Source organism: Rhinolophus hipposideros (assembly GCF_964194185.1).
Source record: "Rhinolophus hipposideros genome assembly, chromosome: 7".
NCBI lineage: Eukaryota > Metazoa > Chordata > Mammalia > Chiroptera > Rhinolophidae > Rhinolophus > Rhinolophus hipposideros.
The window spans coordinates 55,964,850-55,982,418 of NC_138053.1; the positions used below are offsets into that span (position 1 = coordinate 55,964,850).

General features: G+C 33.9%; 2 protein-coding genes and 1 pseudogene across 4 annotated transcripts in view; 1 reads left to right on the forward strand and 2 right to left on the reverse strand.

Annotated features, from left to right (window-relative positions):
• Nucleotides 1-618: 618 nt before the first annotated feature.
• Nucleotides 619-1,070, forward strand: LOC308500116 (large ribosomal subunit protein eL42-like; the record flags this gene model as incomplete). Its single annotated transcript, XM_081054296.1, has 1 exon — nucleotides 619-1,070. One exon carries the CDS (start codon nucleotides 619-621, stop codon nucleotides 934-936), a length of 318 nt encoding a protein of 105 aa, XP_080910422.1. The 3' UTR covers nucleotides 937-1,070.
• SLC30A5 (solute carrier family 30 member 5) overlaps nucleotides 933-17,569 on the reverse strand; it is a 30,816-nt gene continuing 14,179 nt past the window's right edge. The window contains exons 7-16 of one of the 2 annotated variants that reach the window (XM_081054293.1): nucleotides 16,436-16,512; nucleotides 13,443-13,613; nucleotides 12,659-12,947; nucleotides 12,287-12,495; nucleotides 11,553-11,710; nucleotides 10,609-10,738; nucleotides 8,215-8,416; nucleotides 7,343-7,569; nucleotides 5,066-5,194; nucleotides 933-4,458 (exon numbers count right to left, since the gene is read on the reverse strand). In XM_081054293.1, the coding sequence (XP_080910419.1) occupies nucleotides 4,288-4,458; nucleotides 5,066-5,194; nucleotides 7,343-7,569; nucleotides 8,215-8,416; nucleotides 10,609-10,738; nucleotides 11,553-11,710; nucleotides 12,287-12,495; nucleotides 12,659-12,947; nucleotides 13,443-13,613; nucleotides 16,436-16,512 (1,763 nt within the window). In that variant the 3' untranslated portion in view covers nucleotides 933-4,287. The remainder of the gene's footprint in view (nucleotides 4,459-5,065; nucleotides 5,195-7,342; nucleotides 7,570-8,214; nucleotides 8,417-10,608; nucleotides 10,739-11,552; nucleotides 11,711-12,286; nucleotides 12,496-12,658; nucleotides 12,948-13,442; nucleotides 13,614-16,435; nucleotides 16,513-17,569) is intronic. The other variant, XM_081054294.1, reaches the window with a different exon arrangement.
• Nucleotides 15,806-16,410, reverse strand: LOC308500115 (protein FAM136A-like; annotated as a pseudogene). The gene has a single exon. The product of its transcript is annotated as a protein FAM136A-like (transcript).

Below are 17,569 nucleotides of genomic sequence, written 5' to 3' on the forward strand. Positions count from 1 at the left end.
TATTAAACCACTAAGTTTGTGGTTGTTACGACAGCAATAGAAAATTAATACAAACCACTTTCTGTGCTCTATCACTATAGTCTTCTCTGTTCTTGGACTTCGTATACATGGAAACATACAGCATGTGTCTGCCATGTTCACTGAACTTGTTTTTGAGATTCACCTGTATTAGTTTGTAACTAATTTTTTTAAACTGCTGAGTAGTTTAGTGAAATTCCATTATGAATACACCACAATTTATCGATTCTCCTGATGGATATTTGGGTTGTTTCTGGTTTTTGGCTATAATGAATACATACATTCTTCTACAGGTCTTTTGTGGACACACTTTTCCATTACCGTTTGGGAGTGGAACTGCTGGGTCACAGGGTGGATATATGTTTAACTTTAAAAGAAATTGCCAAACAGTTCTCCAAAGTGGCTGCATCATTTCACACTCCCACTAGCACTATGTTGAGTTTCAGTTGCTCCATATCATCACCACCTCACTGCACTGAGCACTTAAGATCTTCATATTTTATTGTATGTTATGTATACCTCAATAAAAATATCACAAAAGAGGGTACGTGTACACGCTGAGTTTCCCATTTTTACCATGTGGACATCTCTACTGTTAAGATGATAAATGTGCCTAAAACCCGAAGGACTTTCTGTAAGAAGTGTGGAAGGCATCAGCCTCACAAAGTGACCTGGTATAAGAAGGGCAAGGATTCCCTGTATGCCCAGGGAAAGAGGAGCTATGATGGGAAGCAGAGTGGCTATGGTGGGCAGACAAAGCCAATTTTCTGGAAGAAGGCTAAAACCAGAAAGATTGTGCTGAGGCTTGAATGTGTTGAGCCTAACTGCAGATCCAAGAGGATGCTAGCCATTAAGAGATGCAAGCATTTTGAACTGGGAGGAGATAAGAAGAGAAAGGGCCACGTGATCCAGTTCTAAGCTTTGGGTTTTTTATTTTTGAGAAAAAATGTTGAAGCTTTAGAAAATACCTGTATGAAAATATATGCAGTGATATTCTTACTCGTAAAAAAAAAAAAAAAGTAACAGGACAATGTATATGCACAACATATAACCATCTTTGACCATCTGTGTCAAACTGCTATGGATAGAAGAAACAAGATGTAGAAAAAATTTGATTAAAAAAAATCCAACTTTACCGTTTTAGTTTTATTATACATTATTTACTAGAACACTTTCCTTTTGAAAAATCACTCGAAAATTGAAATAAACATTAGTGGTTTTATAATTGAACTCAGTTTGGCATCTATATATAATCTCTGCATAATTAACTTGCATACAAATTAAGGCTGTAAGAAATGTTTGCCTTAAAATTTCTATTTGGGAGGCTAAACTGTGACAATCTATGGAGTGCAATTTAGCAATATTTTTTTAGATTTATAAATGTCCTAAACCCTTTGCTTCCAAAATTCTACTTGTTGGAATGTATTCTACATATTTGCACATACGCAAAATGATGTTTGTACAAGGCTATTCGTGTCAGCATTGTCCATAATAGCAAAAGATTTGAGCCAACCTAAAAAAATCCATCAGTACAGTTAGTATACAGCTAAGAAAAAGAATGAGGATGCTTTATAATATTTCAACTATGGAATAATTTCTAAGTACAAAATAATACACACATGTATTTGCTTGTATATTCATAAACTCTGAAATCTGGAAGAGTATATTGGACTGGAAACTGACAAGTGTGGTAATTTTTAGAGATCTGTGTATGATTGACAGGTCAGAGGCTTTTTGTCATTTACTCTTTTAAATTTTTTAAAAAAACTTTTATATATTTTAAGTGTGTTTTTCCAGGACCCATCAGCTCCAAATCAAGTAGTTGTTTAAATCTAGTTGTGGAGGGTGCAGGTCACAGTGGCCCATGTGGGGATCGACCTGGCAACCTTGTTAAAAGCAACACGCTCTAACCAACTGAGCTAACTGGCCGCCCCTAAATTTTTGACCATGTAACCATTAACTAGTAAACATGCATCTCTGCATTAATATTTTAGGGGAGAATCATAATCTAAATTTAAAGTAAAACCAGAATCCTTTATAGTTAGAGATATCTAATTACATATAGCTTTATTTTTGTGCTGAAATTAGAAAAGTTTAAAGTTTGATCAATTATCATGTAAAAGGAACAATAAATCTATTGTAAAATATGTAAAGCTTATTCTAAGTGGAAATTATGAGCTCCTAAATTGGTAATAATGGAAAACAATAGTCGGAGAGAAAAGGAAGGAGAGAAACTAACAGGTGTGTTAAACAACCAACACCACGCTTCTTGGATCAAACTAGAAATAGGCTTGTTTTGGGTATTATTTTAAGTTTATTCACTTAATATCTAATTAATCTCTTAGGTACTGATTTCAATAGAAAAAACCTCCGAAGTCAGGTTTAAAATAATAACAATTCTTTAACTTTATTTAACCCTTTTCAATTTCCATTTTCACGTACATTATTCTTTTTGCTCCTCATAACTCTGTGAATTTGAGCATATTTTATTCTGACTTTATGTATGAGGGAATAAAAAAGATACTCAGAGAGGCTGATTTGCCTAATGTCATGGTTTGTATGAGCTGGAACTAGTACCTTGGTGCGCTCTTCAATACTGGAGTTTCCCTACTTTCCACCTACACCCCTTTAATGTTCAGCCCCTGCCTTTGCTCTCATCTTGGTTTCTCAGTCACATTAATTTTACTGCTGTTTATATGCCTTCTAAGAGAAATGACAATTTTAATGATGGTGCAGTATTTATTGTACCTACCAAACTTAACAATTTTTTCATGTATAAAAATTGCATTGAAAAATCAATATGCAATTATTTTCCACCACTCAAAAAATTTTAATGTGTGTAGAAGATTCTGGACTAGATATTCTGTAAAGAGCAGACAAGGAATATCAAAATAACTTATAATAAATTTCTAAACCTGTCACATAGTAAAATTAGACAAAGATATGATTTACAATACACATTTGCCATTATGGTATAGATAAAAAAATAGTACCCATACTAAAATTAATTCATCCTATTTATCAAAATTTCTAGTATAAGGATGAAAATATTCAGATTCTCATAGATAAGTTTCTTTTGGACAACATTCTTTGGTTTTTATAAAACTGCATATATTATCATATATCTATCATACAGTCTTTTGAGACAATACATTCAGTTTAAATTGGATATTAAAAAATATAAATTAAATATTACTATAGAAAGTAGTTATAAGGTTAAGTATTTTGATTTCATGGTGCCCAAGTGTTTATGGGTAAGATTTACTTACTAAACCTCAAAATAACTACCTATGTATGCTTTGATATTTCTTATATACTTAGATGTTCCAGAAATTAAAAAAACATTACATTTATAGGCAGAAAATTCAATTAATTATTTGTGATTCTCTCAACTGGCTGTTCCACAACATATGGAGCTAAATGAAAAGATGAAAAGCCTAGCATTGCTTGGATACCAGCCTGATAGGCAACTAGGAATGCCAGATGCATAATAAGAAGTGGAATATTCTACTTTAGAGGCAGAAGACAAGTGAATGCATAACATGGACACAACTTAGTAAAAGTTCTGTACCCTAATAAAGTAATTCATTTGCAAATATTATCAAAAGTAAAAAATTTATTTTACAGAGTGGTTGGTTTTTGTAATACATCAAAAATTGTAATGTTATACTTCCCTATTCTCACTGCTCATCTCATATCAGTGGTTGAAGTTGTTCCCAAATAATTTAGTTTACATTTCAAGTGGCAGTACAGATTTTACTTAATGGATTTAAGTTATAATTATAAACCAGTTTTATATACAGAAAATCCATAAATATAGAACTTTTATTCCTATTTTATCCTAGGGCTATGCAAAAAATTGACTAAAAATTTTTCATTTGGGTCTTTGTAATAAACACGTAAATACATTATTTACAATGGAGATGCTTTCTGACAGAAAGTAAACACAGAAGTAATTTTGGTCTTCAGTCAATTCCATCATGTTCATTATCAAAGGTGATGTGATATGTCATGTTCATTAAAATTTTAAGATCCTCGTTATACACATAATTCAAATAATTATTTTACTTGAACAATTAATGCTTCATTCTGTATTTAAATTTCCTTTAAGATTCTTTGATCCAACAGTAGGAAGCTTTAAACTTTTTTTCAAATATGGCAAATGTTTCTATACAATTATGTGCAATTTTCTTCCTTCTGGCAATATTATACATACTGAGTCATTTTAATCTTCATTGTTCACACACCAGGGGTAATTCCCGAGTTATCTCACATGATGTAAGTACCATCTCTGTAGTATTTCATAGACTCCATTTGTTTTGTCATAGCCAGGACATCATTAAATCCAGTACTCAGGCCAGACATATGTTGAAAGTATGCCTCTTTTTCGACTTGAATTGTTAAATTGTTTACTCCAGCATCTTTAAGTATTCCTGTAACCTGTTATAAAAATCCATATATTTTAAAGCATTTAGATTATGTATTTAATGCACATGTCTTAAATAATTAGTATCACATTTTTATAGCTAGAGAGTCAAAGATAAATCCTCAAAATAATGTGTATTATTTATTTGGCAAACGTTAGACAGGATATTTTAGAAGGCCGGTAAATTCTGATCTCATATTCAAAGTATTAAAGGAAAACAGCTATTGTTTCCAATTATGTATATCTAGACTAGGGATACAGGAACTGTTTTGATCCTTATCTCCAACCATAGCATACACCCTGCCAACTTGAATATTATTAATTTAGGGCTACATTTATAATAACATTTCTTGATACTCTATTGTGAATGAAGGTGGATCATAAATGAATTTTTTTTTACATTAACTTAAGTTTATCCTCTAAATACTAAAACTTGATTTTTATTTTAACCACTTCTGGATATAAAACAAATCTAGATGTAAAAAATAAGTTATATATCCTTAGCTGACTGATATTTTCAAGCAGTTAAATTACAATTGAGCTGTATAACTTTTATAATGTGTGTAATTTTATGCATGAATTACCTCAACTGAAATTACTTTAAAAACAAAAGATTATTACCTGCTGTACTATTCTTTGTTCCAGCACATCAGATGTCACCTGTATATGAATTGTTCCTGCCACAATACTGGCAGAATGACGCCAAAAATGAGGGTCTCGATATGATATTAATCCTTCAATTTTCTGTATCTGTCAAATAAAAGGAGAGGTGATATAAATGGACTTAAGTAAAGGCTATAGTTTACTTAACACAAGCAATCTTTTTGGTCCAGCAACCACTATTAAACTAATTATTTAAAAAGTGATAATAAGGAGAGCCCAGAAGTGAGAAAAGTAGAGGAGAGGACCAATGAACCAAAGAAAAAAGGTGTCTAAAGTATTCTGACCTAGGAGTGATGCCAAGGAAGGCAGCTCTGAATAGGAAGTGAATGGGCTACAGGTGTCTATATACTGAACAGGTGCACACCAGTTTTCACCTATATAAGATGTACTTTGTGTATTCTAAACAGTGGATACGTTTAAAGAACTACATGGTTTCCTTTATATACACATTTGCATATTGTTTGTTATATAGCGATTAACACATTTAAAACATATCCTCCCTGTTCAAATTACGGGCCGGTTAAATAATAAACTACCCATAAAATGTATCACTACACTGTCATTACAAATGTATTAGAATATTTATCACATGACATAATGAGGGAAAATTTAAAAAGTGGCACAAAACAGATTTTTATTTGCCATTTTCATTTTCAAAATATTTTTATATAGAAAAACAACTTTTAAAAGTGTTTCTTTCCAGGTGGTAGAATTGTATGTGATTCCCCATCCTTTTTTGTACTTTTCTGTATTTTGATGTTTTCTGTAATAGACATATTTTGAAATAAACTTTTTAGTAGGATTTAGCAGTCACTAATGATGAGTAGGTGAGAAAACTATACTAATTTTATTTATGAAAACAGTGGGTTAAGACTATACCTTAAATATTCAAGATGCTAATTTTTCGTTAGCAGATCCTAACTGCTTTAATATGACATGGCAGACCACAAGTTGAAATACATTCTATTTTGTACTTGTTTCTTCTATGAATTGCCCATTTATATTCTCAGTCCATTTTTCTACAAGACTGTAATTTTCTTTTTTTTTTTTCCCCCAAGTCAAGTTGTTGTCCCTTCAATCTTAGTTGTGGAGGGTGCCGTTCAGCTTCAAGTTGTTGTCATTTCAGTCTTAGTTGTGGAGGGCGCAGCTCAGCTCCAGGTCCAGTTGCTATTGCTAGTTGCAGGGGGCACAGCCCACCATCCCTTGTGGGAGTTGAGGGATTGAACTGGCAACCTTGTGGTTGAGAGCCCACTGGCCCATGTGGAAATTGAACCGGCAGCCTTTGGAGTTAGGAGCACGGAGCTCTAACCGCCTGAGCCACTGGGCTGGCCCAAGACTGTCTTTTTCTTGATTTAAAGGATTATAAATAGTAAGGCTTTGCTTGTTTATATGTACTGCAAATATTTTCTCCTGGTCTGACTTTTGTATTTCATATTTGCTACGGAATCTTTGCCAATGGACAATTTTAAATTGGTCCAATCTGTAGTTTTTCCCCCGCCCTTTTTGGTTTCTGGTTTCACTTCAAGCATAAGAAGGCCTTCCCTACCTCCGTGACTATAAAAGTATTCTATTTTATTTTAGCAGTTTTATAATTTTTTGTCATTTATGTATTTATTCCACTGGAAATATAGTTTTATATAGTGTGGTATAGAGATATAGCTTTTCTTTTCCACCAAGTGGAAATGTTAATTAGGTCAATCCTTTCTTCCCCAGTCATCTGAAATGTCATCTTTGGTATATACTGAATTTCATAAGTTCCTAGGTCTATTTCTGATTTTTTAAATCAGAATTAATTTACGTGTTTATTCTTATGCAAGAACAAAACTGCTAGTTTTGTTAGCTAATTCTGTAACTTTACAATCACAAGATAGGATTCTATTAATTAGCTAACTCTGTAAATTTATGTATATTTTATTTATTCTCAAGCATTAACTCTTCCAAATAAGCTTCCAAATAATACTGGATTATATACCCGCTTCCAAAACAAAAACAAACAGAAAAATAAAATCCAAACAAGAGGCAATTACATTGAGATTTAAATGAAAGAAAATCAGTATTTTCACAATACAGTTTCCTATCCAAGGAAATATCTCTCCATTTATTCAGTCCCTATTTTATGTCCTTTAAGTAAAACTGTATTTTCTTCATTCACATTTGTGCACATTTCTTGTTAGGTCAACTTAATTTCAAATGGTATTTTAAAAGAAAAAAAAGTGAAGAAATTAGACACAGTACCTTTTCTAAAGCAAGATGTAGTTCTTTTTCATATTCTGGTGGTAGTCTCAGAAGTAAAACCTGACAAGCATCTTTAATCAGTGGAATAACACTGAGAAATATTAATATAGCAATAAAAAGAGAACAGAGGGGATCAGCAATGAACCATCCAAACTGTTCTATAAGAATTGTGGATACGATCACACCAATACTGCCAAGTGTGTCTGCCAAAACATGCAGAAATACACCTACAAGTAAAATACATAAAAACATTAAAAATTAAAGCACATCTAATTTAGTTCTTTTGTCCATTCTACAAATATTACTGGTTACCTACTATGAACCTGGCATTCTGTTAAGGACTGGTATTTCAAAAATGACTAAGACATGGTCACTATCCTCAAGGAATTCACAGCATAGTGGTAAAAAGGTAAGGATGTGGGCAACTATACCACTGCCATGTAGTGAGTTTTACGATGGTGCAGTTTGTCTGGGAAGGCTTCTTTGAAATCTTAGAAATCATAAATGAGCCAAGTTTTAACATTACCCAAATTATTTATATTAAACAATCAGAATAAAAAATTTAATAAGTGATAAATAGTACCCTCTTTTTTTTTTTTTAACAGCAAAGTTTCCTGGTTCTTTTGTAGTGAAAGTTCATAATGGCACACTTAGTGTTCCCTGGCAAATAATATTTATTGTCGCTATGAAAGGGACTCTAAAAAACTGACATTTATGAAAAAATGTGAGCATTTTTTACAGCAGACTTCAGACCTTTTCTTAGCCACAGATTGTTTTTCAAAAATAAAATTATACCCAATATTTAATACAAAAAAGAATGTCAATTCACAACACTGTTGAAAGGTAGGCCAATATTTTTGGCAAGGACTCACCCCTCATGTTAGCATTCATGCCTCCGCCTCCAGATCCATGGCTGTGACCGTGCCCATGGTCACTGTGTCCATGCAGATGGTGTGAATGGCTGTGATCAGATGAGTGACAGCTTCCTTGAGAAGCTCCATGGCTATGGTTATGGGCGTGGCTAAAGGCACAGATACCAATAAGGTTTACTATCAGCCCTCCAACTGAGACTGGCTAGCAAGAGGGAGAAAAGAAAATCTTTAAATTTGTAATTTAAAAAATAAATTTGTCATTTAAAAATTAGTATATAGCTATATAAGTTTTTCTGTTTACAGTTTTGAAACTATTCATAGTAAAACCTCATTAAGCTCATTAATCCAAAATTTAAAAAATACGCATTTTATAATATTTTTAAAAATATCACAGTGCTGACAAATAAAGGGATTTGGAGTTGCTTTAAGTTATTAAGAATAATATATACTTGTTTCATGGCTGATGAATAAATAAATAATGCTAAAGTTTTTTTTTGTTTATTTAAAGAGTTTGAAAGTACTACTTACTATTCCAAGTATACACTACACCTGAAATCTTGGTTATATTACTAGGTAAATTTCAGTAGTTGTAATAATTATAATTCACTTACTAGTGGATTCCAAATAAATATAGTCTTACTGTGTCTTATAGTAAAATTGCACAAAGTAAAAAAGGTACAATGGAAAAGCAAACATATAATAGTAATCTCTCAGTTTTTTTTTTTTTTAACAAAGTGAATGGAATTTTCTTGATTTAATGGTGCCACAATAACATCCCAAAGGATAAACGAAGTTATTAGGTTGGTACAAAATAACTGCGGCTTAAAAGGTTACAAATTGCAAAAAATCGCAAGTACTTTTGCACCAACCTAATACCCTTGATTATCCTCTCTTATAAAATGATTTTGAATAGTAGCTCAAGGTGTTATTTTACTTTTGTCTACAATTTCTCCTTTAGCGAAATCCCTTTGTTTTATAAAAAGAACATATAAAAATAAAGGGGACAGGTAATTTTTATTAATTTTCAATAGTGGTAAAAGAAGGGATTTACTTTAGTAAAATGTACAGAGCTTATTTTTCTCCCTGTGACTCAGATCATTTGTCAGATTTAGAAATTTCACTTAGCTTTATAATGAACATGGTTAATAAATTTTGAATGAAACCAAATACTGCTTACAGAGACCCCATCAACTCATAAATACTTCTCCTGTACTAAGAAATACTTCATCTTTATATATTTCATCACAAAAAAAATGTGTAGAAAATGAAAGTCCCCTACAATTCTACCCCCAACAGTTAGTCACTCTTCAGAGAATGATGTATTTTCTATGCACATACTAATATACATACATACGTATCTTTTAAAAACCAATAGAATCATATTAAAATACTGCATTGTAATTTTTTTCACTTAGTACATCTTGTAAATATTTTTCATACCAGTGTACAGATATATTTTATTATTCTTAATAGCTGCATAGTATTCTATGAGTCAAAAATTTATTTAAATAGTCCTTTCACTGGTGGACATTTTTTCCCCCCACCATTACATACAATGGCACAATGAATCATGCACTTCTACACACCTGTGTGAATATTTCTGTAAAAAATATTAAAGGCCAAAGGATATGAGCATTTAAAATTCAAAAGCTATTTCCAAACTATAATCCAAAAACATTTTACTAATAAATACTACCACCAGTAGGACTCATAACTGCTTTTAGTCATTCAACAATTAACTGCTGCGTTCCTAAAGTCCGGTGCTAGAATTTAAGAATTAGTGATACACAATTCAGGTCCTAAAGACACTTCACTTACACCTTAATTGTGGAGGAATGACAAACAACTCAGTGTTGCTAAAGAAAGGATGCACAAGATAAATGGAATATTGAAAAAGGGAAATCTGACAAACTTTGAAGAGGGAGTAAGGGAAAAGTATGCCACCAGAGGAAACATAAGCAATGTCTTGAGGAGGGCTGAAGGTCAGAAGTAAGGGAAGAGCAGGCCCACTACAAGAAACAGCACATGCAAAGGTTGGTAGATACAGGTAGAACATTAAAGGTTGCTACAGCAGTAATCTATGGGTGAAGTCTTAAAAATTATTTTTCTGATTCTATAACAAATTTCTTCAGTTATTTAAAAACATCTTCAAACAAAAACATTTAATAAGTCAGAAATAAATCTGTATGTATTAGAATATCATCTAATATTTTGAAGTCTAAAATATTAGAGAAAATTAACTTCTAAGAGCAGAAGAAATTTTAAGATAGGAAGCTATTTTTATTTAAATAAAAAACACCTTTGTAGATCAGTAACTACAGACATTTAAACTTTAGCATGAAAAAACTGTATGAATATGAGCAGAAATTCAAATAGAAAAATAAGAAGACTTACTGTTAACATGTGTGTGTCTAATTCCGGAGGATCAATTAATCTAGCCACTGACTCCATAAACACAAAAAAAGCTATTACCATTAGAAAAAGTCCATTAATAAACCCAGAGAGAATTTCTATTCGGCCATACCTAAAAACGTAGAATATATTTTTAGAAAAGGGAAAGGACAAACATTTTAAAAGTACAAACATTATTATTACTTTACAAATGAGGAAACAAGTCCAATTTTTCAACAATATAAATTAGTAAGATTAGAAAATTACCAAGATTTTAAATATCATACTAATATGTTGGAAGGTACTTTCTGGACATATATCTGTTAAAATTTTATATATTTATCAACACATAAATGTTCCTTCTTATACAAAGCCTTTCCTAATTTCTTAGCAATAAATTATTTCTTCTTTAAGCCCTGATGTGCTCTGTATCTGTCACAGCACAAAGATTCAGCTTTGTACCAAAATCATTTGTATTTATGGCTTAATGATCTTTAAAAATATAAACAGTTGAAAACAAGAGTTGAATTTATTCATCTATTTGGAGTAGGTACAAATCAGGGATTCTAATATTTGTTGAACTGAATTATTCACTTAATGAAAGGGTATTTCATGCACAGCCCCTTCAAATTTTGAATAGCAAAGATGTGAACGACCATGCATATTCCATTGCCTCAAAGACACACACTGAACAAAGAGCTCCCTATTTAACTGCTTTTTGCTCTCCCTATAAGAAGAATTTGTCAGGGAGTACAAATCTTGAGCTTAGTGCCAATCAGTATTTATCAAATGCTTGGTTCATTTCCTCTTACCTACTTCGAAGTAAAGAAAAATGAAGGTATAAAAAATTATTTGTATTAAGAATAATAAAATTTTATTCCCTAAGATGGAATTTGTACTTAAGATTTTTCACTGTGCTGTACCACCTTGATAGTCAGTGTACCTACCCATAGGAGAAGATCCGAGTTGCTTTCCATCTACTCATTAGGGCCGCAAAAAGTCCCATTACCAAAGCAGAGCAGTCAAAGAGCATGTGAAATCCATCTGAGATCAGACCCAGACTATTGGTCAGCACGCCATAGAATAATTCCACAAAGGTAAAAAGCTAAAATACATTTAAAAAAAATAGGGGAGGAGTATGTTGGGTAATATTGTTTCAAGAGAGATTTATCAGAATTTAATCATGAGGACTTTAACCCTTAATTATACCCAATCCTTACTTGAAGATATAACCACCTCTTTAGTTAACTGGTACTTCTACTAAAACCTCATTTCATAATAATTGTAAGAAACTAGGCTAAATCAGATATGTCCATCTCAAATTATTTAAAAGGAGATAGTTTCATTTATATGTCTGTAAAACTCAATAAACTTAGCTATAAAATGTTAGCAATTTGGTCTGTAGTGAGATCCTACAAGAAGCAGATAAAATCTTCAGAAGCTACTATATTTACTGTTTTGAAACCGACGTTTAGCACACTAAACCAATGTTTCTAAAATGTCTCAAAAATTGTTTACGTAAGTAGTCTAAAAATGATCCTGTAATCTTTCTACTACTTAGAGAAAATGTAATGTTAGCCCATCTCTATCAGAAATTTGGGAATTACTAAAATTATACCAGAATTGTCAGAATTAAAAGATTAAGCTTTTAAGATATGCCACTAATATTCAAAACTCTTACCATATTCAAACACAAGAAGTAAAAGATCTGCCTAGAGTCATTCTCCTCAAGAATTTGTTTTAGCGATTCCTTAATAAATCTAGGGATCGAGTGGGAACTATGTTGAAAAGCATCACCCATGACGTTATAAAGAGGTGTTCCTTCAGGAGAATACCCAATGAGGGTACCTTTCTGACCTCTCTTAGAAGGAGATGATAAGATGTTAGCAGCTAAAAAGAGAGAATAAAAGAATATTACAAAAGTTTAAAAATTTAAGCTACCAAAAACCAACACAGTATCTGTCAGCACTAAATGCAAACACTGAACAAATTCCCAAATTAAGTAAGTGATGTGTACATTCGTAAGAAATTTGCTAAGGAGAAAAACACTTACACAGAATGAAGAATATAGCGCTCACTACCACTCCTCCAGACAGAACATGTTCAGTGCTCTCCTGGTGAGCTGCTTTGTTCATAGCTCGAAGCTGGTCTGTTATTGGATGCGTCCAAAAATTTCCAAAAAGTAGAGCACTAATAAAAATAGGGAAGGATCCATAGCGGGCACATTTGGAAACTTCTATTTTGACTGAACAAATGGAATCGACATAAAAATCCAGGATCATGACAAAAAAGATAACCGTTGTGAAAGGCATTATGAGAGAAAACCAAGACTCGACTTTACTCTAGAAATTAAAAAAAAAATTTGTCAATACTATATGGGTATAAAGTTCAAATCTTTTAAGATATTTTAGTTAATCCTTTTACGTATAAACAAATATTCTCATGATTTAATATAATTTATAAAATGCCAAAATACAAGAGCTATAAGATACTGGCACATTTCTCCAATATCCCCCAAAGTATTAAAAACAAAAGCATTATTGTTTAATAATTTTATAAATACGAGAAGACCCACAAACCCTGTGTCTAACACATGCTAGGTATTAAATTGTTTCAACTGATTCCTTTGAGCCATAGGCATGGGAAATGTAAGAGTACTTAATTTGATTTTTCCATAAACAATAAAATTAAATCCAAAAAATTTTCAAAAACCACAAAGAGAAAGCAAAGATTATTTAAGCCACTTGCAACCTCAAATTAAAATACAATGTACTGAACTAAAATTTATAAGTAACAGCAATTCATTTTACTTATTACCAATAAATTCCTCATCTTACCTCAGTTGTCACAGAAAGAACAATGACCCATGGGCACAAAAGAAGCACAGAAACAAGATGTGATAAAGCTTGAAGACGTTTGGCTCCACCAACATCTATAGAGAGCTTTCTGGAAGCTGTATGAAAACCGACTTTGCAACACAAAGCCAGTACTAGCAATAATACTCCACCCTATGAGTAAAATTATATAAATCTCATTAGAAATACACACAGTCCAATATTCAATCCTTAAATACATAATATTAGAAAAAATTGAACTAGTATGTTTTTCCATATCCCAAGTTCCTGAACTACCTAAATGGCGGCAGTATTACAAATTACCGATAATTTATTTTAAACACATTAAAAAAATTTTTTTTGGAGGCAAAAAGTTAAACCTTATTTATTTTTAAAAACCAGACCACTAGGAAAATATATCCCAGTCCTGAAACAGCATACAGGCTATATAATCATTTCAAGTAATAAGCTGGTAAAAAGACAAAGTCCTTATCAAAACAGTAAGGTACCAGAACTGGAGCAGGAACACTGCAAAGGCCCGAGGCAAAAGTGGCATTTGGTAATGGGGGGTGCCCCTCTTTTGCTCTAAGTGAGCCACAGCTCACCCTGAGTAGCCTTACTTTTTCGTTTTTGACCTTCTTGTTGCCAAGGGATTGTCTCGGTAGGGCTATATTATTTCAGGGGGCTAAGTAAACACTGGATATAGGTTTCATTCCTGAAAACTAGGTTTTTCCAAATCTGGTACTTCCTAACTCTATTAAGCAGCCAACAGTTCCTTTCACTGTTCATTCCTGGGTACTGGTATATAGCACAATCAAAATCCTCTTTCCCTTCAAGAGAATGTCACTGCAAGACTGTCCTGTCACTCTGCTGCAGACAGCCTCAGGGTCCATCATGGCAGCCAGGGAGAAGGAAGGCCTGCTTCCCATACCCAGTGTTTTTGGAGAACTCTGGGCTGAAAGATGTAATGTGTGAGAATTTTAAGAAATGCACATCCAACTGTTGGTGGGATTGCAGATTAGTGCAGCCACTATGGAAAACAGTATGGAGGTATCTCAGGAATCTGAAAATGGAACTACCCTATGATCCAGTAATTCCACTCCTAGGCATCTACCTGGAGAAATCCAAAACTCCAATTCAAAAATCTGTATGCACTCCTATGTTTATTGCAGCACTTTACACAATAGCCAAGATATGGAAACAACCAAAATGCCCATCGGTAGATGACTGGATTAAGAAGCTGTGGTACATTTATACAATGGAGTATTATGCAGCCATAAAGAAGAAAGAAATCTTATCATTTGCAGCAACATGGATGGATCTAGAGAACATTATGTTAAGTGAAATAAGTCAGAAAGAGAAAGGCAAGTACCATATGATCTCACTTATATATGGAATCTAAAGAAAAGACTATGTGAATGAACTAAGCAGAAACAGTTTTGGGGACACAAAGAAAAAACCGAGAGTTGTTAGATGGGTGTGTGTGGGGGGGTTGGGGATAAGGGGAAAGGTGAAGGGATTTGGAAGCAGCTGGTAACCACAAGATGGCCTCAGGGTTTTTTTGAAAATTAATTTGGGGAAGGTATTCAATAATGTTGTAAAGATTTTGTTGGGTATCCGATGGACATGCGTCCTATTTGGGAGACCACCTCAGGGATACTGTGGATACCTGATCACGGCATTGTACACCAGAAGCTAAACATTAATGAATGCCAACTATAATTTTATATATATAATGTGATGGTTCAGTGTGAGGTCGGAGGGATAGTGGATGGGGGGAGGGGGGTTCACAGTATGAGGGATATAAATGATGAACGTCTAAGTATTACCTTGTTTTGTACACCTGAAACTAATAAATAAATAAATTAATTAAAAAAAAAAAAAGAAATGCACATCCACATATGATGGCAAGAAATGGATATCCAAAGGAACCTTTCAAAGTTCTTATCTAAACTACCTCTCCCAACTCCACATCTTAAATAAACTTCATGCCCTTTTATGTAAGACAAAACCAAGCAAAATGAAAGATCCAGAAACCTTTCTTTCCCTAGTGGCCTCATGGACTTTGTTTCACAACTTATGGAAAATGCTTCTGGTAAACAGGAGGTTGGCAGCAGAAGCAGCTCTCCTCACAATTCAGCAGATCAGTGGCAGGTTAGAGGAACCTGCACCCTATAGGTACCTGAGGCTCTGGGTTGGTACCAGGTAGATGCCTACTGCCAGGCTAAGCACTTGCCACAAAAAATTTAGACTCTCAAAAACTCTCTGACCCAAATTTTAGCACCAGTTTTTCCATTTCATTTTTCTAGGATTAAAATATAAAGGAACCAGTGTCCAGAGGCAAGTGACATATGCCTTAAACTTGCTGCCATCCTTAATCTCTTCACTCATAAACTTTGCTTAAAAGACCAATTCTCATTCCTCTTTTTAAATAGATCCTGCCCTTGGCCCTGATGGCCAATGGCAAACACTTCTATTTCTGAGTGGATGAGAAGGACTCCTTCATCTTCCTGGTCACGGTTGGAATGAGGCTTGTGGTCATCCACACACTTGGTTACAACTCTGCAACTGCTGCTTCACTTGAAGCTCTTAACTCCCGGCATCTGTTGAATCTTTGGCTGTGTTGTTGCAATGCCTGGTATACCGGGCCAGGCGGTCCTGAACTTCTCCACCTCGCTGGCCACCAGGGCCAGGGCATGAGCCAGAGGTGCGTGGCAGCGCTCAATGCACTGGTGCACCTGCTGCACGGTCGCCTGGCTGTCCTCACAGCAGCTGGCGCTACACCGGAATGGGAGGCCGACCTGCATCTTCCAGATGTTCTCTCTCTCTAGACTCTTCACCATGGAGTCCACTGCCTCCTGCACCCAGAGCTGCTGCAGCTCTGCAATGGCGACCCCAGCCGTGTGGGGACCAACAGCTAAACACACCTTTAAAGTTTAGTTTCTGTAACTTATCAGAATCTTTTGACCACATTAGCAACAAAGAAAACAACATACCTTGTGATCTGCCACACCTAAGAAGGCAATGGCTGTGTAAAGCATGTGAGTTAGAGCACTGTCATGATGTCCTTCAGCTAAGTGAATTGGAGTAAAGGAAAAAACTCCAAATATTAACTCGTCGAACCCTGAAGTCCTCCCAAAATTTTAGCTACATTATTTTAGGTTGACAATAGATTAGAATGGGGCTTCAAACCTGATTACCCTCAATAAAGTTTCCCTTAAAAATGAAATAATTTTTTTAAATTAAAGTTTATTGGGGTGACAATGGTTAGTAAAGTTACATAGGTTTCAGGTGTACACTTCTGTATTACATCATCTATATATCACATTGTGTGTTCACCACCCAGTCTCTTCTCCTTTCATCATCATATATTTGACCCCGTTTACCTTCATCTACCATCCCCCCTCCCCCCTCTGGTAACCACTAAACTATTGTCTATGTCTATGAGTTTTTGTTTCTTTATTAAAACAAAATAATTTAAAGTTTAATTTTGGTACATGATTAATAAACTGAATGAATATATTCCTTTTGTTGTCTCAAAAACAATTATCGTGCTTAAGATATAGTTGTTAAATTTTAGTACTTAAATCTCCAAAAGACATATGCATACATAAGTAGAACAAAGGGAAAAGAGCAACGACCCTCCTTGGATCATTCCTATCCAATGGAGTTAAGGCTGCTCTTTTAGAACGACATGTAAAATCAGTCCTAAATCTGTTTCTAAGTCATAGACCACACAACCCTCAGCAAAGCAAGCAGAAAACAAATGAGGGTGCTGGTGGTAGGGGGAGGAAACTATTATTATATCACAAGAAACCTGGAGTCTTGCAAAGTCATGGTACCCTTTCATTGTAACAAAGTAAATTGATTTTAGTTAGCGAAGAAGTTTTATGGCAGTGAGTATAGTAACCAGAAGAATTAAACCTGGTGTTCTAAGTTCTGCTAAATGGAGTGAGCAAAGGTGTATAAATGAGTAGACATATTTGAATGGTAAGTTGGGTTTATTAAGAGAAAAGTAGGGCTGAGTTGGAAATAATAATTTAGAGCAAGAGAGTGAATACTAAATGAAGGAATTTGAACTTCTTTTTTCAGGCAAGAAGATGCCAAATGTTTTTCATTTGATCTCACAA